This window comes from Cygnus olor, chromosome 22 (assembly GCF_009769625.2).
Source record: "Cygnus olor isolate bCygOlo1 chromosome 22, bCygOlo1.pri.v2, whole genome shotgun sequence".
NCBI lineage: Eukaryota > Metazoa > Chordata > Aves > Anseriformes > Anatidae > Cygnus > Cygnus olor.
This window is the reverse complement of record NC_049190.1, coordinates 7,369,871-7,389,386: the sequence shown is the minus strand read 5'-3', so window position 1 is coordinate 7,389,386 and position 19,516 is coordinate 7,369,871. Positions and strand designations below refer to the sequence as shown.

The 19,516-nt window shown below is 57.5% G+C and overlaps 2 protein-coding genes across 8 annotated transcripts; one reads left to right on the top strand and one right to left on the bottom strand.

The window, feature by feature from the left end:
* Nucleotides 1-92: 92 nt before the first annotated feature.
* FAM118B (family with sequence similarity 118 member B) lies at nt 93-13,047 on the bottom strand. Of its 5 annotated transcripts, XM_040534108.1 has the most exons (10): nt 12,980-13,047; nt 12,228-12,276; nt 7,283-7,360; nt 4,828-5,080; nt 3,947-4,174; nt 2,609-2,671; nt 2,397-2,525; nt 1,549-1,834; nt 873-932; nt 93-561 (listed from the first exon to the last, which is right to left on the bottom strand). In XM_040534108.1, exons 3-10 carry the CDS (start codon nt 7,351-7,353, stop codon nt 548-550), a joined length of 1,104 nt encoding a protein of 367 aa, XP_040390042.1. In that variant the 5' UTR covers nt 7,354-7,360; nt 12,228-12,276; nt 12,980-13,047; the 3' UTR covers nt 93-547. The 5 variants fall into 5 exon arrangements, with proteins under 5 accessions (XP_040390042.1, XP_040390043.1, XP_040390041.1 ...); XM_040534109.1 differs by lacking the exon at nt 2,609-2,671; XM_040534107.1 differs by lacking the exon at nt 2,609-2,671 and having other exon boundaries at nt 12,228-12,346; nt 12,980-13,046.
* Nucleotides 13,048-13,254: 207 nt separating this feature from the next.
* Nucleotides 13,255-18,906, top strand: LOC121058501 (TIR domain containing adaptor protein). Of its 3 annotated transcripts, none has more exons than XM_040534113.1 (6): nt 13,255-13,273; nt 15,637-15,726; nt 16,353-16,441; nt 17,155-17,209; nt 17,575-18,180; nt 18,366-18,906. In XM_040534113.1, the coding sequence occupies exons 4-6, from the start codon at nt 17,203-17,205 to the stop codon at nt 18,410-18,412; spliced, it is 660 nt and encodes a 219-aa protein (XP_040390047.1). In that variant the 5' UTR covers nt 13,255-13,273; nt 15,637-15,726; nt 16,353-16,441; nt 17,155-17,202; the 3' UTR covers nt 18,413-18,906. The 3 variants fall into 3 exon arrangements, with proteins under 3 accessions (XP_040390047.1, XP_040390046.1, XP_040390045.1); XM_040534112.1 differs by having other exon boundaries at nt 16,229-16,441; XM_040534111.1 differs by lacking the exon at nt 13,255-13,273 and adding an exon at nt 15,306-15,464.
* The last annotated feature ends 610 nt before the right edge of the window (nt 18,907-19,516 follow it).

Sequence of the window (19,516 nt, the reverse complement as noted above, 5' to 3'; positions counted from 1 at the left end):
TCCTGCCTCTGGCTTCAGCCTGCAGGAGTCCAAGTCCCGGGCAGGCTCTGTGAAAGGTCTGAGCGCAAACACAACACCAGCCCCCAGGGGGTAGCTGAACAGGCCTTTAATACAAGCTTCAACATACAAAATACTGTACAGTACAAAGAAAGGACTAGAAAACTAGAGCTTCAAGTAAAAAAAAAAAGCTCAAGTTTCATTTTAAAGTGAAAGTACAGAATAAAAGCACTAAGTGTGAAATTACAGGAGGCTGCACTTGAGGTGGGGAGAAAACAGTCCCCAGGCAAACGCACCCTTGATTAAAAAAAAAAAGACAGTTACTACATTAAATCAGGCAGCAGTCTGAGGAAACGGCCCGGCCCTCTGTCCCGTGCCTGATGTGTCTCTGCGAGTCTCAGTGCGTGTGGGCGAGAGCAGCGGCTCTGGACGGGGCTTTGCTCCTCCCTTGGACTGACCTTGGAGGCCGCACGCTTCCACGGAGCTGCTGGCTCCTGCTGGTCCCGTCCCGGGGAGGTTCTGCGGCACTGCTCCTGGGGAAGGCCGACGCTCAGGTGCTGCATCCTGTGCAGAAAGGAAAGGCTCCGTGAAACCTGCACGGGGCATCCTGGGCTCCCATGGCACCTGGGGAGGCTCCAGCTGGGCAGAGTGGTGAGAGAGGGCGAGGGAAACGCTGCAGGGCAGGCGGGACCTCTCTGAGAGCTGCGCGCTGGGGCCGGCCCTGGAGGCGCCGCGCAGGACAAGCTAGCTGTGGCCGCTGTGCCGGGAGGGCAGGCGGCGGTGCCCAGCTCTGTGCCCCAGCGCACAGCCGCCGTGCAGGAGCTCGCCCTGCTGCGGCCGGGGCTGCTCGCTCTGAGCTTGGGGGAAAATCTTACCTTTTATCTCGTCGCGGGCAGCGGCGGAGCCATTCAGCTGCTGTCCCTCCTTAAGCACACCTAAAAAGGAGCGGAGGGTAAGCACCAGGTGGAAAGGTGAGAGCATCGGAGGTGTTGAGCCCGCGTTTCGCCGGGAGGGCGGAGGTGCTGAGAGCGCTTCAGAAGCGATCGGTGCCGGGGATCTGAACACTTAGTGCTGAGTAGTTTCACGTGACAGGCTCTCCTTCTGGGTTTTACCTTCAGAACACGCACCAGCAAGGCTCTGGCTAGCAAACTTGTTTCTTTTTTCGGATTTTTATGATTAGTGAGGTCTCTTACATGTTAAAGCATTAGCTTGGTCTGCACAGCCTGCAGGTCACTGAGACCAAACTGTGAGACTGGAACGCTCTTTCCTTTCACTAGGAAGGGAATAAACAACATGAGCTGCACCTCAAAAATTGAGTCTGGATGTGTTGGAAGCAGTAGAGCTGTTTTCACTGTATGACCGTAACTGTGATTGTGTGAAAGCAAGCCCCAAATCCAACTACAGTTGCAGACAATTTGGAAAAAAAAATATCTTAGTAATATAGCACAGAGCAAAGGGGCCACACTGCCTGCACTCCAGACATCACAATGACCGTCAAGAACCGTGCTGCTGGGACAGGATGTCACCCAGCACTGCCTGCAGCCCCTGTACCTGTCCGACCCCGCATGGCGATCTCACTCGTCAGCCTCTCGAAGTACTCAGGCAAGTCTGCGTAGTCATCTCCATAGGAAATCACTTTAATCCCTTTGTCCAGCATGTTCTCGCGGAGCTTCTTGAACTCATCCACGTCTCCCCGCCGCACGAGCATAAAGTGCTCCAGGTCTGACTTGTGCTTCACAGCTTCTAAAAACAGGGCTTGAAACGTGGTGTCATCAACAGTCCAACCACAGCCCAAGAATAGGAATGACTTATTTTCATACAGCTTCTGAATCTCTCGCTTTAAAACAAAAAAAAAAAGATGTTCTTAGTAAAGGCAAGTTTTATCTTCACAAGGTGAAAGATAGAGTACTTGGCTTCTAATTTATGAGACTCTTCAGGAGTGTCACCATCCCTCAGCCCACGCGCAAGTGTGGCGAGGTGTTTTTGCAGATCAGCTGGCTAGAGCAGGTTGCTCAGGAATTTGTCCCCTTTGTTCTATTTAAGAAAATCCAGGATTCTGATCACCCTGCGTGAAGCCCGGCTCTAAACTCATGTTTTACGCTCAGCTGAATCTTTGCCCAGTTTACACACAAGCTTGCCAGGGGCTGGAATGGGAAATGGAAGATTTGTACATACAGAGTTCTTAAAATATGTAACCTCAAGTCAGTGAACGCATGTTCTGAGCAGCTGCAACAACCGCAAGGTTTAGCGAGGGGCAGGTGATTGGTCTGGCAAACACAGGTTGGGGCAGGCTGGAAATTGTTCTTCGCTTTTTGACCCAGTGAAGCTAAAGGAAAAAGCAAAAGGAGCTTGTCCATCCCTGCCGGTGCGCCGCGCACAGAGCCAGCGAGGTGCCTCACCATGACCTCCGTGTTGCGCAGCACGTTCTGGTACCCGGCCGGGTGCAGCACTATGCCGCTCGGGTTCGTGTACACGCCGTGGATATGCAGGACGCTGAGCTTCCTCTTCTCTTGCGCCCACTCCAGCACCTGCACAAAACAAACCGTGCCAGAAACGTTAGCGAGAGCAGACAGTTCAGCTTCCAACAAGTTGCTATGGGGATATTCCTTACTAAGGTCTCCTGCGGCTCCTGTTCTAGGATTGCTTCCGACCTCTTCAAGCGTTGAATTATGTGCTGTCAAAAAGACAATTTTGGAGAAGCTTCTCAATGAGGCAGCTTCTTTTTCGTGTTACATCTTATCTCCTCAAGGGGGCCCGAGTGCAATAGCCTCTACATCACAGCCTGCAGCGGCAGCCTGTTGCACTTGTTCGGTTCAACACTTCAGCTGAATGGCTGATGCCACAGGAAGAGACCCAATCAATACGCTGGACTCAACAGAAAAACGGGACAAACGCTAGATATTGTGTCAGCATGCTTCACGAGACTACAGCGTGCATTTCTCGGCCCCTCTAGGCTCTGGGAAGATCTGAGAAAGCTCAGCAGCTGACCTTCATTCCAGAAAGCCACTTCCTAGGCGTTCAGTTTACTCCTACGGACTGCAGCTCATTTAAGCTTGCAGTAATTAGAATGCTTATTTGTATCGCTCTAAGTCCTTCCGGCCATGTAGGTTAAGAGGTCACACAGGAAACGTGAAGCACAGAAATGAGTCAGAATGGAAAGAGACTACCTAAGTACTTCACAGCACCCACACGGTGCGTGTGCACCAAACAAAGACACCGTGCTCTCCACGAAGAAAGCCCGCAGCGTGAAGACGAGGTGGGCAGGCGGTGGGGAGCGCGGGCTGTGCTGTTCCACGCTCTCATTTTCTGCCTGACTGCAGGCCTGGGGCCGCTGGGTAAGGAGGGAGGGTTGTCCGAGGCGAGCAGCTACAAACCCAGCAGCACGGCGGAACAAGCTGCAGCACAGGGAGTTACCGCGCACGGAGCCGCTCGGCCGTTTTGGAAAGAGCAGGGAGAGTAGGGGGGATGGGGGAGGATGAAAGCACCCAGGAGCTGTCTCACAGGCTTGAGCCCTGAGAACGCTATCACGACGAGCACTCATCGGTACGAGACCAAAATAGACAGGCCGGCTTTGGTTCTCACTCAGGGTTCCTGGGTCAGTCAGATCTGTCAGTCCGAGCCTTATGTGGAAGCAAGGCTTGCGATACTTCAGCAAGGCCAAGCCACGAGTTTCAGGGACAGAGATCAAAGAAATGCCAGGCTCAAAGGCTCCTCCTGAGCAACGGATGTCAGCCAGTAAGCACAGCGCTTCAGAAACAAGCCTGCATCTTCATGCCTCTGCTCGCTGCCCCCAGCTGTCAGAGCCTCTACACGGAGTTTGTCTAACATGGTGTAAATTCCCACGAACAGCACAACCCCCTTACATGGGCATAACAGCACACCCCGCAGCTGCGCTGCCCTGTGCTGTCCCAGCTCAGTCCTGACATCAGAAAGAACCATCATCTTTTACCTTCTTTTCATCCGTCAGGTCAAGAGACTCCAGATGCTTCCCCTGGTGCGCCGCATACAGTTCCAGCAGGTTATCAAAGTTCGTGGTTAACACGAGTGCCCCATTTTCCATTAGGTGAAGCACAGACTGAAGCAGCTGCTTGCCAGAATCTTCCATTTTAGATTCCAGGTCATCAAACACCTCGTATAAACAGTCTTTGAAAAATGTTGAGCGAACATTGCTCGTGCGCTGAGAAGCGGAGAGAGATTAAGATCAGAGCCTGGTTTCTTTTAATATTTCATGCCAAATGAATACACAAAAACTCCCCACGTTTCTTGAAGGACTCTGCAAAGCTAGAGGGCCTTGCAAGGCAAACGCAGTGCACTTCTATCAGATTTTTTTTCTTCAGGTTGAAAAGCAAGACCATGAGAATGTTTGAAAAGAGACACTCATCAGAGCACCGCTCCATCCAGACTCATCAACACAGCTCTGGAGGTCAGAAATAAAGGAGCGTCACTCTCCACAACTGAACGCTGGGATTTCCTCCTGCCCTCCGGAGGCTCCCTGGCACGCTCACCATTAACTATCCAGAAGCTGGTACGCACAGAGCCTGAGAACGAGACCTAAGCAGGCACAGGAGGGCACATGGCTGTTTGAGGGGACACAGACGCCTCTTTGTGCTCCTGTTTGCTGCTGACGGTGCCTCGGCCATGCAAATGCAGATCTGGCTCAGAGTCATCAGGCCCAAAGCACCGTCCCAGGAACCCAGCGCAGTAAGTGCCCTTGCTCGGTTCCCTGCACATACGGTACTCGCCGGAGGACTGGCGGATTTCCAAAAGCCAGTTCCTACGGCAGGGGTGGGAACCTGGGACATTTACGTACCCTGCTCTAAGCACACTCACCGGAGACAGCTTCTGGATAAGGTCATGGGCAACGTGAACCAAGTTCTTGTCTTCGTGGAGACACTTCTGAAACCTTTTGCTCTCTTCATCTTCCAGAAGATCAAAGTCGATAGCAGCATCCAGGAGGGCCTGGATTAACCCCTTCCAAGACTTCAGTGCTGGGACTTGGGGAGCGACCGCTGCGCTAATTCCTGTCCCAATCACCAGAACAAGCTCCCGAGGCTTCTTGGTCTTCAGGCTTGGCAGCAGCTTCCTGCAAGAGGGGAAAGCAGCACAGCTGGCAGCATCATACACCAAGGGATGTCCTGGGTCACGGCCCATGCAGACCAAGGACAAGACTGCCTAAATTTTGCATCAGCACGTCCACTAGGGTTCTCCGATAAACGGAAGAGAGGCAACTCGGTGTCCCCTAAAGGCGGAGCCCAGCTCCACAGGTCGGTATCAGATGCTCACGGCTACACGGTACGGAAGTGCGACGTCCCAGGGAAGGCCAAGGCCGCGCAGCACAACTTCTGAAGCACAGCTAAGTCCCTTGAATTTTGCAGGTCGGGAGGGCCAGAAGTCTCGTGAATGACAGTAACTGGAAGCTAACAGAAAAGCTGGAGACACTGCAAAAGATGCGGTGAGCAACACAGAAAGTTACTCGTCGATGCAGGGGCGCTTTTAACACACGGGCCGGTTTAAGGCCTCGTCCTGCATCAGGAAAGCACAATCAGAGCCCCGTGAGAGGAGCGAACACAGCCGTCGCCGTGCCCAGCCCAAACAGGTGCCCGACACCACAAAGCTTCCTCTGCCTTTAAGCGCCAGGGGCCAAGGGGGGGCTGAAGACAGCAGCCCTCTTTAGAGCAGCACAAAAAAAAGGAAGTGGGGGCTTCCTCCCAGCGCTCTGCCCTGGAAAGGCCCTTCCCACACCCCAACCCTCCTTGCTGAGAAGACTGCTAAGCCTGGGCGTTGCTGTGCCAGAAATCCCTTCCCTGTTATGTTTTCAGTGTCAGCGGGACGCTCAAGGCCAATCTTTTACAAGGCCACGTCGTAAGAGGAGTCTAATCAAAGGGCTGCCTGGCTATACGCTCCTTACCTGCTCCTCCTCCCCTCTTCCTTGTTCCTGGCTTCACACCTGTACCGTGCTTTTAAATTTGATGCTATCAAACCTTCCTTAAGTGGACATACTTCTCCCCATCCTGCTGTGCCTAAAGGCAGCCTGGCGGCAAGCTGCTTTCGTGAGGCAGGGAGGGACCGCAACTTCCCAGAGAACCTCGGCCTTGAGCAAAGCAGCAGCCCGGGGAGGCAGCCGGCTTGGAAGGACTGCTTTTATCTGCAAACGTGATCCTCTGCAAGAATGGGAAAGGAAACAGACACCCCGCAGATGGAGCTTTGCTTTTTCTCCTCTACTGCCTAAGAAAACAAACGAGTTAACCTTTTCTTCAGAAGGACTTCACCGTTAGCTGCTGCGAACCAGTTCTAGATTTAGCGGGTTTTAGTTTGGGGACTGCAAGTCTCACCTCCAAACACAGGATTCGTGCTAATGAACTACTACAGAAACACAACTAGAAACTTAGGTGCTGAAAGCCAACAGGTAACAAATACCCACGAAGAGACATTCTTTTCCTGCACTGACAAACAGACTCGTGATGTCCTGAGCAAGGACAAACACCCGCGCAGCCTCTCCTGCTCATTTCATTCACTGGGCCTGACTGGAGACAAAGGCCAGAAGAGACAGAAAGTGTACTCCAGCCCTCCGGAGCCCATAAATAAATCAGGTGAGTGGAAGACAACTCCCTAGATGAATCAGCTTCTCCTTTGCGGGTGTCCACGATCTGCAGGTATGTCTTAATTCCAGAGCTAAGCCCATCACAGCAGCCCCAGTAACAACCTTGGCTGGAGAGAAGCGGAGGTATGCCCAGAGTTAGCGCCATGCTCAAAATGGAGCAGGTCCCCACGCAGAGGACTGCAAGACGACCTCCTTATCAGCGCAGGCAGCCTCGAGAGGGGAGTTATTTAGCCCTCACGTGCAGCGAAGTCGAAGTAATTTGAATAACTGCCAGCCCTCCTCGGAGCCACCGTCCAGGCGGAGTGCAGAAGCACAACTGCCACAAAGAGGCCTGGTGCTAGGGGTGGGCAGCACCTGAGTGAGGGTTAACACCAAACAAAACCACAGAGACAGCGCAGAGAAGCCAGCTTTCTGTGCAACCATGCATCCTGCCTTAGGGGTTAAGAAAACGAGCAGCAAAGCAGTTCTTTGGTACGTGCTTGGCATTAAGGCCTTTGTTCCACGCAGGGCAGGAAAACACTCGTTAGAGGGCAGGGCTAGGGACAGCACACAGCTCTCGGCTCAGCAACTGGAACGAACGACTGCTAAAGCTTTGTGCCAAACGTCATTCTCTCTAAAGAATGATGCAAGATTACAGAAAAAGCTCTTAGGAGAAGAAATTCGCTGGAGTATAGTTAAATTTACCTGGGCTTTTTTGCAGGTGGCATTCCATCTTCCAACAATGTGTCTTTACCCAGGCTCACCGTAGAAGCCATCCAGTTTCTATAGTAGACAAATCACCACAAGCAAAGTCACTACATGCACGCAACACGACGCGGAACACACCGCAGGTTTTCGTTCGGCCAGCCTGGGACGGGCAGGCGAACACCTAGCTTCGTTATCTTTACGACACCGCCTTTGGGCCAAGCATCGCACTTCCTTGGTTTTGCACTTTGCACGTCGGCTCTCGTCCGCCTCCTTAGCTTCTTTTACGACCAGGTTTGCTAAGACCGCCTGGCTGCTCCGTCCGCAGGGCGCCGGAGAGCCGTCCCGCGGGCGGCGTGCCACTGCCCCTCGGAGCCCGAAGGGACGGCGGCGGCAGCACCCCCGCCTCGCCGAGCGCAGCGCTGCCAGCCCCGCCGAGGGTTGGGTGCCGAGACCCCGGTGTCCGTCGTGTGCCGGCACCACGCTCCCGCCCCGCGCGCCCCGCACGCCGCGGGGCCCTGCCGTCACGGTTACGAAGGCGGCTGAGCGCGCGCCGCAGCCTTCGTTTCACCTCGGCCATCCTCCTCTGTCTGACGGCCCCCTTCCAAGACGCTGCGTGCTGGAGAACTCGCTGCTTCGGAAAGAGCAGGAGGAAAGGAGCGCAAGATTTGCGTTGGCTACAAAAGGCTACCGAGAGGACTCCGTTCTCCAGCGATGAGGGAAGGGTTACCGGCCCGCCGTACAGCTAGACGTGCTGGGGTCTGACCTTAAAGCCGACAGAAGGGAAGTCATATTCCCAAGAACTCCTCCAATAGCCCGTTACATAAAATACAAAAGGCCTGCCAGCAAATGCTCCTCTCCCACTTGCTTCTCCAAAACAAGTCTATTCAAACGAAAAGAAAGCAGAGAGATCTATTCACCCTTATCTGTTGTTCTTGCCAATTGCAGTGAGGAGTCCAACGACAATTCTGCTTTCTGTTAAGCCAACGGCAGGCTTTTGCCAAATGTGAACGTACAAAAGCAAGCGGCCTGCAGTGCCAGCCCTGTCCAGGTACCGCAGCCTCTCGCTGTCACGCAGCCGCAGTGAGAGTCGAGCGCTTGCTCTCCACATGAGGCCCCTGCAGTCTCTTCCGCAGCTCCGGGAGCAGAGCTGCAGCACTCAGACGTAACGCACAGGAAAACTCTACCCAGGTAGGAAACCTCAGCTGGGCCGTAAGTGTGAGCAGGAATCACTTAGGAGATTGTCCCAAGCATCTCGATAACTCATCCTTTCACGCTGGATAATGAGAACGGGACGCGCCGACGCTCACAGGAGCAGTGCTGACAGCGTGCTCGCTGGCCTTCCGTGTCTCACCCCTTCTGAAAACCTGCACCGCAAGGGAACGCCTGGCGGAGGGGAGCTGGGGAGCCAGCCGTGGCACTCCGCCTCCTGGATCCCCACCCAGCACACGCTGCCCGCCACCTAAATAATCGCCTTTATTTTGCGTTCAAGCTCAGGTTCAAGATCAGACTTTTACAAAGCACTTAGCGAGTGAGGAGTCAGGCTCCAGCCAGCTGGGCTTACACACCCCACACTTGCGAGCTCCTCCACCACGCACCCTTTTGAACGTTGTACCCTGCGTTAAACCCGTGGCAGAGCCCGGCTGCACTTTTACGCTGCTCCAGGAACTCCGATCGGAGGCTGTCTCCTCCTGTTCGCCCCGCGTGCCCCCCCGACACCCACTCGGGCAGCCATCGGGCCCTGCAGAGAACTATTTCGGGGGGCAGCTGCCAGGGAAGCCCACGCTCTGAGCGGTGCTGCCTGGGGGGCAGGAGGAAGGAAGCGGGGACCGCGCGCACGGGCACTGCTCAGGCAGAGCTCACCCCGAGCGGAGGCAGCCAGGGCAGGACACAAAACACCGAGGGGAAAAAGCCCCGTCAGGAGGGAAAGGTCTCTCAGTTTTGCTCAGGTGATTCTTCCGGAAGGACAGATCGCTCCGCAAAGCCAGCCAGGTTTTAATGGCGTAAAGAAAGAGCAAACATTTCAGATGAGCTAGGGACTAAAGCACAGACCCGTCGTTAACTCGAATATTTAAGGAAGTTTGTACAAAGCAACACGCAGAGCTCCCAGCGCTGCCCGGGTTTGCCCTCGCTTCTCTCCTAGGCAGCGCACGTAACAGCCAAGGGTAAAATCCTCCCCAAAATACCAGTTCCTCAACTGGTTGGGTTTACAGATGTAATTTACCTTTATACTGGCTTTACGCTGCAAATTATCTGTTCTCTGAGACTCAAAACCCAAGCCTATCTATAAATCCCTACCCGGGCTGCCCCGTGTTTTGCTTGCTCACAAATTAGCTAACCCCTTGCCCCATCACCGCTCGCGTTTTGCTCCTCTTACACGTACACAGTATTTGGAACAGCACAGGGCGGCTTAATTTTTAAGTGACTCTAAAGCATTAAGGACATTTCAAAAGTCATTTTGAACTTAGGAAAAAATATCCCTTAGAGTTACCAAGAATTAGCTTTCTAATACCATGAACTTCGATTTTCATCTCTACTTACAAAAAAAACAAAACCAAAACCAAACCACAAATAATGTCTGGACTTCTGCTGTCTCCAAAAAAGTGCTGTTTGTTCAGTGCTTTAACAACAGTAAAGCTCTTCCTAGCTACAGATTATTTCTCTCAAGATCAAGTCTTGGAAATTCAGCCAGGAAATGTAAAGCTCCGGATTTGCAGCCTGGGAGAAGGTCTGCTCTCCTGGGGGACAGATCACGCAAGCACAACCACGTTCTGGCCAAGGTAACTAACATTAAACAGCGTTATCTCAGAGCACGGCACCACTGCTGCGGGGAAAATCCTGCACAGGGCACTTGGCAGTGACCGATTGTGCCGTGAGCGTCCCACGGAGAAGACGGAGACGGGATCATGCAAGACAAGAAGCACTTCTCCAGCTTCCTCCTTGAAATGTCCAGAGCTCTCCAGGTACTTAGACTACAGTAAGCTGGAGACGGCACAAACACCGCCCTCGGCTCTCCCTCCCCCTCCGCACCTCGGAAATTCGTTAATTTACCTTAAAGCCTCTGAGGCACAGCTGGCTCCTGCTGACTGTAGGAGTGAGTTTGCTGATTCATCGCTAAAAGCAAAATAGCGGAACAGAAGGCAAGAAAAAACAGTTAAGGAAAAAAGAGAGACGGTATAATGTCACTTCCTACTTTTAATTTGGAAACAAAGGACCGTGATGAACACTGAATCGACGCTCTGTGCTCCCGAAACAGATTTTCCCAAGGAACTGTTACCTTCAAACGATGCGCAAGCTGCCAGCACTGAACAAACTTTCTTCCACAGAAGAAGCTTTAATGACAACAATCCCATGTTTCATACAAAGACGCATCCAAGGAGACGGCTGTGAAACACATGAAACACAAAGACCTAGCTAAGCTAAAACCAAATGCCTAAGCAGAGGATGTGCCAAATTAACGCTGACATTCGCAGGGTATTTATTTACAAAAAGCCTGCGCTAACTCTATCGAACAAGTGGAAGGAGGGACTACGCGGGAGGGACCACGCTGCTCTGCTCGGTGTCACTGCTCAGTGTCTGGCCCCTGGGCACAGAGCCACCCTGGAAAATTTACGAGGCGTTTTCTCTCCGCACGCATCACCCACAGGGTGGGCTGTGGATGCCCTCTGTTTGCCTGCACACCCGGCAGCCAGTACACAAGTCAACTACACTTGAGGACCTGAATATTTAAAGTTTAAGCAAATTAAAAAAAAAAAAAAATGTTCTTCCAACTCGGTGCTCTTCAGTGAGGAGCTGTTCCGCGACAGACTCGTGCTGGGCGGCATCCCCTAAGTGTTTATGGTCCCCATAAACACGCAGAGCCCCGCTGATTAACGGTGTTTTAACAGCATAAGGTATAACCAATCACTTCCTATCAACTTCTAGAGATTGAAAAGTTGAGTTTGTGGCCGCGAAGGCGCAGGGTAAAGCGGGAGCCCTCCAACGTTTTTGGCTGGGCCCAGCCACCAGCAGCACACGCAGAAGCACGGAGCAGATCTGGCTCCTTCGATGGGCACGCCTCACACTCCTGCCAGCCCTGCATCTGTCATGGGCTCGAAACTCCGGCACTGCAACATCCACGTATTAATCCAACGGAAACGCTCAAAGTACAGAGCTAATTAGATAGCGAAGCAAGTACAAATCCTCTGCTCATCTATTATTTTTAGCTCCTTTGAGAGCCACCAGCGGGGGCCCAATTCAGAATTGCTTTCTAAATTAAGCTGCTTTAAGATGGTGGAAATAACGCAAATATTACAGTTTAAAACTCGCCAAGTTTCAGGTAGGAGAACCCGGAAGGAAGTCAACGAGCTGTCCTTGGCCGATTCCTGAGCACTGCCCTTCCACACAGGAGCTGCAGTTGCAGCAGGCTCGCGAAACCCTTCCTTTCCTTCTGACACCCATGGCAGGGTCAGACTGCAGGCGTAACGGGGACCTGCCAAGCGAACAGAACAAGCCCTGCTCTGCTTGCACCGACGCATGAACGCAGCCCTCTGCCTCCTCTGATACCAAGTCAAGGTACCAGCAGCCGAGGTTTTAATTAATAGTGCAGTTCTTCGCATGAGTCGAATTCCCCCCGGCTGCATTAAACGTCACCGACTGAAGCCTTCAAGAGGTCTGTACCCTAACAACAACGCCGCACGGGAAAGCGGCTGACGGGCTCCAGACAAAGGCGTTCAGACACAGGCTCCCCGTCTTGGGGCTGTGCCCAAGGCCAGGCCGGATGGGGCTGGGGGCAGCCGGGGCTGAGGGGAGGTGTCGCTGTCGCTGCCCGCGGGATGGGGTGGGACAGGGTGGGCTTTGAGCTCCCCCCTAACCCAACCACTCCGTCGGTCTGCCGGCCTCGGGCAGGACCCACCTGGGGGCTGGGGCTCGCCCTGCCGCAGAGCCCCCCCGGCAGCCGCCTCACCTTTCCTCCTGCGTTGCCCCCTCCTCGCCGCCAGCCGCCTGCGCTACACCTGCGGGGAAAGGAAAGGAAGAAGTTCTTTTCAGCGGGTGGCCGCCCCGCAGTGTTTTCAGGGGACAGCACTGGAAGGAAAACAAACAAAAAAAACACGTTTTGTGCGGGGGGGGGGGGGGGAAGGCTCTCAGAGCGGGGCGGCTGAGGTGCGGCACCAGGATCCCCCCAGCCCCTCAGGACCCCCCTGGCCCCTCAGGCCCCCTCGTGTTCCCTCAGATCCCCCCCATCCCCTCAGATTCCCCCCCCCCCCGTCCCCTCAGGACCCCCCCATCCCCTCAGGTTCCTTCATGTCCCCTCAGCTCTCCCCCCCGTCCCCTCAGGTCCCCTCGATCCCCCCCAGCCCCTCAGATTTCCCCCCCCGCCCCGTCCCCTCAGGACCCCCCCCATCCCCTCAGGTTCCTTCATGTCCCCTCAGATCTCCCCCCCGTCCCCTCAGGTCCCCTCAGGTCCCCTCAGATCCCCCCCAGCCCCTCAGATTCCCCCCCCCGGCCTCTCAGGTTTCGCCCCGGCCCCCTCAGATCCCCCCCGGCCCCTCGGGACCCCTCAGGACCCCCCCCCGCCCCCCCCGCCATGGCGGCCCCGGGCTCCCCTCAGCGCTGCCGCCCCCCCATCCTCGCGCGCGACCCCGGCAACGCCCGCGCTGTCGCCATGGCAACGCTCCCCGCTCCCCCCTCCCCCCTGCCCGCCCTCCCCGCCCGCACCTGGCGCCGCGCTCCCGGCCCCATGAGGAGACGCCCGGCCGCCGCCGCGCCCCGCGCAGGCGCCCCGCGGCCCCGCCCCCGGCGAGCTGTGGGGGGGAGAACGGAAAGCGATTGGTCCTCCCCCTTCGCCACCGCCATTCCATTGGCTCGTAGAGAAAGGGGCGGGACTTTCCTCCTGGAGGGGGGGAGAAGGGGGCGCGTGCGTGAGAATAAGCTTTGTTCTCACGAGACTTCGAGGAGGTATAAAAGAGGCATGCGCAGGCGCATGGCAGTTGGGCTCTGGGCACGGTGGGGGTAGGTTCGCTCCCGGGCCCGCCCGCGTGAGGGAGCTGGAGCAGGGGGAAAAACCTGCCAGTTGCTGGGCACCTCGCGTGCTGCTTGTCCCCAGGACAGCCCCGCGGGTGCTGGGTGCCGCTTCGGGGCGTGCCGGTGCTCGGGGTTTGCAGGTGGGGCTGGTTCACGCAGCCCGTGACTCACCGTGCCGTGGGGCATGGCCTCGGGTGTGGTGTGGGGCCTCCCCGCCGCGTGCTGGGGTGGCAGCCGTGGTGGAACCACCGCTCCCAGGTCACGTTTGATTGAACACGTTCTTAATATCGTTAATTGTTTTTAAAGCTTTACTGAAAAGTGCTGTTTAAGTTAGAATACTAGAAAATATTTTTCAAGATACTTTCGAGCTGAATAGCCTCTGACCTGGGTTATTCCATAAATAAAGGAATGGAAAGCTCTCATCTAGAACTCACGGTGTTTCGTTGTTGTTGTTGTTTGTCATTTTTGAGGGAAAAAGAATGATTTGGTGACGGACCAAGCGCTGCCTCACAACCTCTTTTCCTCTCGGGGGAATCCCGGCAGGCGTTGACTCCGTTTCAGAAGCCTTTGAGCGTCCAACAGCAGAAGAGCTGGGCGAAGCGGCGCGGCGTTAAAACCCTCGCCAGCTGCCCCAGGGCGCGGCTCAGCCCCGGGTTTCTTCCGTGCCCACCCGCCCCGTGCTGCGCGGTGTGAGGGGCGGGTGGGTGCCCGCGGGGCTCACAGGGAGGCATTTCCTACGGCACGGGGCAGCGGCTGGGGGCTGCCCCCATCGCCCGGCGGCCGTTGTGCCTGCCGATTGTACGTCGCCGGTCTGTCCTCTTGCTGAAAGCCTTGGGTGAGTGGAGGTGGAAATCCTGCTGGAAGAAAGCCCTGCCTGACGGCTCCAGGCGGTTGCCAGCATTGAGGAACCAGCCCACGCCCAGCCAGAGCTCCTCGAGGACCTGAGGGGCGATGGAGACCCTGCGAACTGGGAGGGCATGGCGGGGCGATGAGGGCTGGCCCTGACAACCCCCCTGCTCACCCATTCTTGGGTTGCTTTGCAGGTAGAAAGGCAAAAAATCCCCTGAGCACGGCTCCTCACCCCCCCCGGTAAACCCCTTCACCCCTTCCAGGCTCCACCAGCAGATCGGAGCTGACAGGTGCCTGAATTTGAGGTAGGGGCTGAGTGGTTGCTGCTGAGGGGGCGCAGCAGCCCCAGGGGACGGGGTGTGCGCAGCGTCCACCGTTCTGCTCCAGGATGAACGGCGTCAGAGCCGCCGAGCTCCTGCAGGAGCTGCAGGGCTGTTGTGGTGATGCTGAGGGTGAAACCATCCCGTGCTCACCCCAAAGGTGCTGGTGGCAGCACGCGGGGTCCAGGGTGAAGATGGGGCTGAGGCCGTCGGCTGCTGTTGTGCAGATGGGGGCCTTTGTGGAAGCGGTGTTGGGAGCTGTGCTTCGTGGTGGGGATCAGCTTAGTTTGGGGGTGGGAAAGCGCCAATTTAAGCATTTGGAGGTGGGCTCCTGCATTGCCAGCATGGGGGTAAACACCCCAAAAAGGCACGTGGGGGGGGGACATTTGTGCTCTACCCACAGCAGTGTGATGATCTCAGGTGGGATCTGGGGATCTCTAGTTTGTGTGGGGATTGTGGCGGAGAAGCCCCTTGTTTGCTGCCCTCAGCTCCTGCTTTGTGCAGAGCTGGTCTGCCTGAGTGCCCTCGCCCCTGTGCAGCAAGCAAGGCAGGGGATTAACCCCCCCCACACACACACCCCCAAGCATGTCTGTAGTCCCCCCACGTTCCTCGAGGCGAATGATTACAAAACCTGATGTCAGGCAAGGAAAAACATGCCTGAGCTCACATCTGTCTGGCCATGCCATTTTTTGGCACTTAGAGCCAGGGACAGGAGAAGGGGGCTGGGGAAATCGGGGCCCCTGGGGGGGATGCGCGGCGGGACGGAGGCCGGCTGCCAGCCCCGAGGCGCCGTCCTCGCCTGTGACCGTGCTGGGAGGGATGGCCCCGCCGTGGCGGATGTGGGAGGGAGGGAGGGAGGCCCCGGGGAGGGCTGGCCTCCTGGCCGAGGATCGCTGCCGACTTCCCCTGCCTCCGCTTCCGCACCTGAGCCACCGGCTGCTCCGCTCGGCAGCGGCGCCCCAGCCCCACGGCGGGCCCCGGCGGGACGGGGCGGCTCCTCCACGCTGCCGGTGGGTGCCCCTGTGCCCCCCTCGGGGCGGAGGGGACGGGACGGGGCCTCCATCGGGGACCACGGAGGGGCGAGGAGGAAGCTGCAGGGATCGCTCAGCCTCGCTGTTTGCGGTGGATCCCATTAGGCTCCAGAGTGAACGTGTCCTACCTGCCTGCTCCTTTCCCACCCAGGTGATCCTGCTGCCTCCCGCAGGCCATGCTGCCGGCCCGGGGCTGATGTATCCCCCTTCCCTGTGCCGGTGCCTGTCTGCTGCATCCCAGGTGGGTGTCCCCAGCTCCTGGCCCCGCTGAGCCGTTTGCAGTCTGCTCTCTAAAGCTGCGCTCACGCTTTTTTTTTGCTATTACTAAGCAGGGGCTTGCCTGGGGAGTGTGGTTTCCGTGGGCGAGGTGGTGTGTGCTGCACCACTGCTGCTGGGGCGCTTGTGGGACCGTGGGCTTTGCCGGTGCTCACCCAACACCGTACTCCTTTTTTTTGGGGGGGGAAAGGCTCTGGTGTGACTCAGGGTACTTTATTTCGGAAGAGGTGATGCAAGCATGGAAAACTGCAGAGCGAGGGGAGGTGTTGAAATGAGCAGGAGCATGCTGGCTCCTCGTGCTTGTCCACCTCCTCTGGGTGCTGCTCGCGTGCATGGGAGCGTGCCCCTCGCCTGGGTCACTGCGGGTGAGCCCCAGAGCAACCCTCACCCTGGTTTTCATCCTCACCTGGTGTCCACTGGGCACAGGGAGCCGCCAGGTTCAGATGTGCTTTTTCTGGGGCGGGAAGCACCCATCAGGCACGAGGTGCTGGGCTGAGCATCACTGAGGGTGCACAGATGCAGACCGCAGAGAGCAGCGCTGCCATTCGAGGGGCATGCGGGGGCTGATCCCCTCTTCTCCTGTCCCTACAGGATCCTCTCCCATCCTCGGACTCCGTCTGGCCCCGCTCCGGGAATGAGGGTCTCTGCCACCCCTCAGCTCTTGGCATCGCGCACTGCAGGTGAGGGTCTTGCCAGAGGAGGGTCCCAAAATGCGGTGCTCGGGAGCAAAGCACTGGGAGGGCAGAGCTGGAGGGGTTCAGCGATCGTGAGGGCTCACAGAGACGCTGCTTAAAGGCATGTCTGGGGTCAGGTCCGAAGTGTTGCTCTGTGGGAAATTTTGGGTGAGCGTGGGGTCTGTCCCCGCGGGGGCTCAGCGCCAGCACAGGGAGCGGTGCCGGTGTTTTCTAGGAAGGCTTGAGGCTGAAGCCCGGCCAGGTCACACAGCGCAGGCGCGGAAGCATTGGGCAACGCCAACGCGTTGCTACGGCACACGCCAGTGGCAGGCGGGGAGGCAAAAGCTGGGGCTCCCCTGCTCCTCGTCCCGCAGCAAGGAGTTTGGGGCGATAAATCGAGCTGACAGGCGGCTGCCCCGGCTACGTGCCCCTCCCCAAGCCCCCTTTTCCCACCCGATCCCCCAGGCTGTGGTGAGGCACCCGTGTGCAGCCTGCGCTGAGCACAAGGGGAAGTGAGCCTGTTCCTCTGTTCCTTTCGCTAAAGCGTGTTTAGAGGAATTGGTTCCCTGGGGCGGGTGCTGTGGCTGCATCCCAGCACGAGAGCAGCCCTGCGTGCTTTGGGGACGAGCCCCCCACAGCTGCGCCTCTGTGGGGTGCCACCAAGCTGAGCGTCCCCGGGTGCATCGTGCTTTCTCCCCCCGCCCCGTTTCTGCCTGCAGGAGAGGTTTCATGTGGGAGATCGGCGGCTGAGCGGCACGCTGCCTGTTATGGCTGGTGAGCGCGGGCTTGGTCGCTTTGCTGGGACGGGGAGGGGAGCTGGAGGGGGGGGGAACCAGCCCCGGCTGTGTCTGCTGGCCTGGGGGAGGCTTCGCTGCTCCGCCGTGGGTGAGGAGAAGTGGGGAAGAAGCCCCGTGGCTCTCCGGCAAAACGTGGGGATGCCCAGAGCCCGGCAGTCGGGTGGCGGATCGATGTGAGAGCATGCAGACTTCAGGCGAGTGCTTCAGGGCGCAAGGCGAAGGGCTGCTCGGGGGATGCGGCTTGGGGTTCAGGGTGGCTTTTTGGGGCCAGGCTTGAGGTCTGGCACAGCTCTGAGATTTCCCCCCCCCAAGAACCTCCCCGCTGTCCCCCTGCCTCTGCAGGGTGGTTTAGGCGGCTCCTGCAGAAGCCCAAGCAGAGCTCCAGCTGCACGGGGAGCAGTCGGAATGCCAGCACCGGCCGTTCGGCTTCCTCATCGCCCTCCTCCTCCTCCTCGGCCAGGAGCTCCAGCTCCTCCGCCGGCACTGCCGTGGCTCGGGCTGGCCGCCCGGCACCAGTGGACATCAGCAGCTCGGGCAGCGCCCGCTGGGCCAAGAGCTACGACGTGTGCATCTGCCACAGCGAGGTGGACCTGGAGTTTGTGGAGGAGCTGGTGTCCTACCTGGAGAGCCAGCCGCAGAGCTTCCGCTGCTTCCTCCAGCTGCGGGATGCCGTGGCAGGCAGCGCCATCGTGACGGAGCTGTGCGACGCCGTGCAGAACAGCCACTGCTGGGTGATGCTCATCACCCCCAGCTTTCTCCAGGACCCCTGGTGCAAGTACCAGATGCACCAGGCGCTGGCCGAGGCCCCGATGGCCAACGGGCGCACCATCCCCGTGCTGAAGGACATCGACAGGAAGGACTACCCCAGGGAGCTGCGCAATCTTTACTACATCTCCACGGTGCTCAAGGAGAACAGCTTCAGGCAGATCAGAGACACTGTCCTGCGCTGTGAGTACCCCTTGTAGCATGGGATGGGACGCTGCCCGTCTCCCCAAATATCCCTTAGATGTGGAGTGGGGAGGGAAAGGCCACAGGAAAGGGCTCGGTACTCGTGCCCCGTTCTTGTAATTTGTTTACGTAGTTTATCGGAGATCGATCAGCATGCTGACAGGGCCTGTCCACTGCCTCCGCAGACCTGGAAGAGCTGTGCCGGAGCTCGGCAAGCGGGACTGAGCAGTGACACTGAGGACACGGGCACCTGGGCGAAGGTGGAGGCATCTCTGTGGGCATTTCAGAGCCGTGGAAGTCACTGGGCACGGAGCTACCGGAGCCTGGGGATGAAGCAGCGCCGCTCGGGGCAGACCTGGGACCTGAAGGCAGGGAAGCCCCCACACCCATGGGCCAGCAGCTGCACAGCGTCTGCCACATCCCCGTGACGCTGCCAGGCTGCCGTTGCGCCTGCACCCTGCCCTGCTGCCCCGCCACGGGGTTTGGTCTCAATGGGGACGAGGATGGGGACAGCGCGTTTCTTGAGGTCACACAAACACTAAGTTCCCACCTAGGGTGGGTTCAGCACACGTGAGGGGTCCTCAGCATCCTCCAGCGTCGTCCCCCAGGGGTGAGGATGCTCGGGGAGGTTGGACACTCCTGTACCCTGCATGAGCTGACATCACTGGAGCGTGTTTGCACTGGTTGATTCAGGTTGCGTGTGGAGAAATACAGAAGTTTTATTTTTTAATCCCTGTCTGATGTGTGGTGTTTTTTTTTGTTTTCTGTTGTTTTTTTTTCCTTCATGTGGGGGTCTATAAGGCGCCCTGGGTGGGTGGCTGGCCATTGCCTGGGTTGGGTAGGGAGGCCCTGCACCTCCTCGCACCCCGTGGTAGGGAGGGTGCTGTGGGTGCTGGTGGCTCCCGGCAAACACCAGTTGCAGGCACCTGCAGGTACATGGGGGTCTGGGGCCACAGCTGTGGGGCTGTGGGGCCACAGGGGTACAGGCTGGGGGCTCTAAGGCCTGAGGTCACAGGGCCCTGGGGGCCATTGGGCTGTGAGGCCTGGAGCTACAGGGCTGGTGCTGTAGGACTGGGCTGATGGGGCCTGGAGGCACGGGGCTGTGGGACTGTGGGGCCATAAGGGTCTACGAGACTGGAGATGTAGGGCCAGGCTATGGGTCTGTATGTGCCCACAGCCCCGTGAAGCTGGAGCTATAGGACTGGGATATGGATATTTATGTGCCCTAGGAACTGTGAGGCTGGATCTATGGGGCAGGGGCTGTGAGGCGTGGAGGTGTAGGGCTGGTCTATGGGTGTATACGTGCCCGTGGCCCCGTGAGGCTGGATCTATAGGG

What these genes read in the sequence shown, in the direction of transcription:
- FAM118B (XM_040534107.1), bottom strand. Translation starts at nt 13,003, where the DNA reads ATGGGGCCGGGAGCGCGGCGCCAG. An exon ending in TTATCCAGAAGCTGTCTCCG is followed by an intron (nt 4,175 to 4,827) that starts GTGAGTGTGCTT and finishes TCCGCTTCTCAG; the next exon opens with CGCACGAGCAATGTTCGCTC. An exon ending in TGCGCAACACGGAGGTCATG is followed by an intron (nt 1,835 to 2,396) that starts GTGAGGCACCTC and finishes TTTGTTTTAAAG; the next exon opens with CGAGAGATTCAGAAGCTGTA.
- LOC121058501 (XM_040534113.1), top strand. An exon ending in CAGAGACACTGTCCTGCGCT is followed by an intron (nt 18,181 to 18,365) that starts GTGAGTACCCCT and finishes CTGCCTCCGCAG; the next exon opens with ACCTGGAAGAGCTGTGCCGG.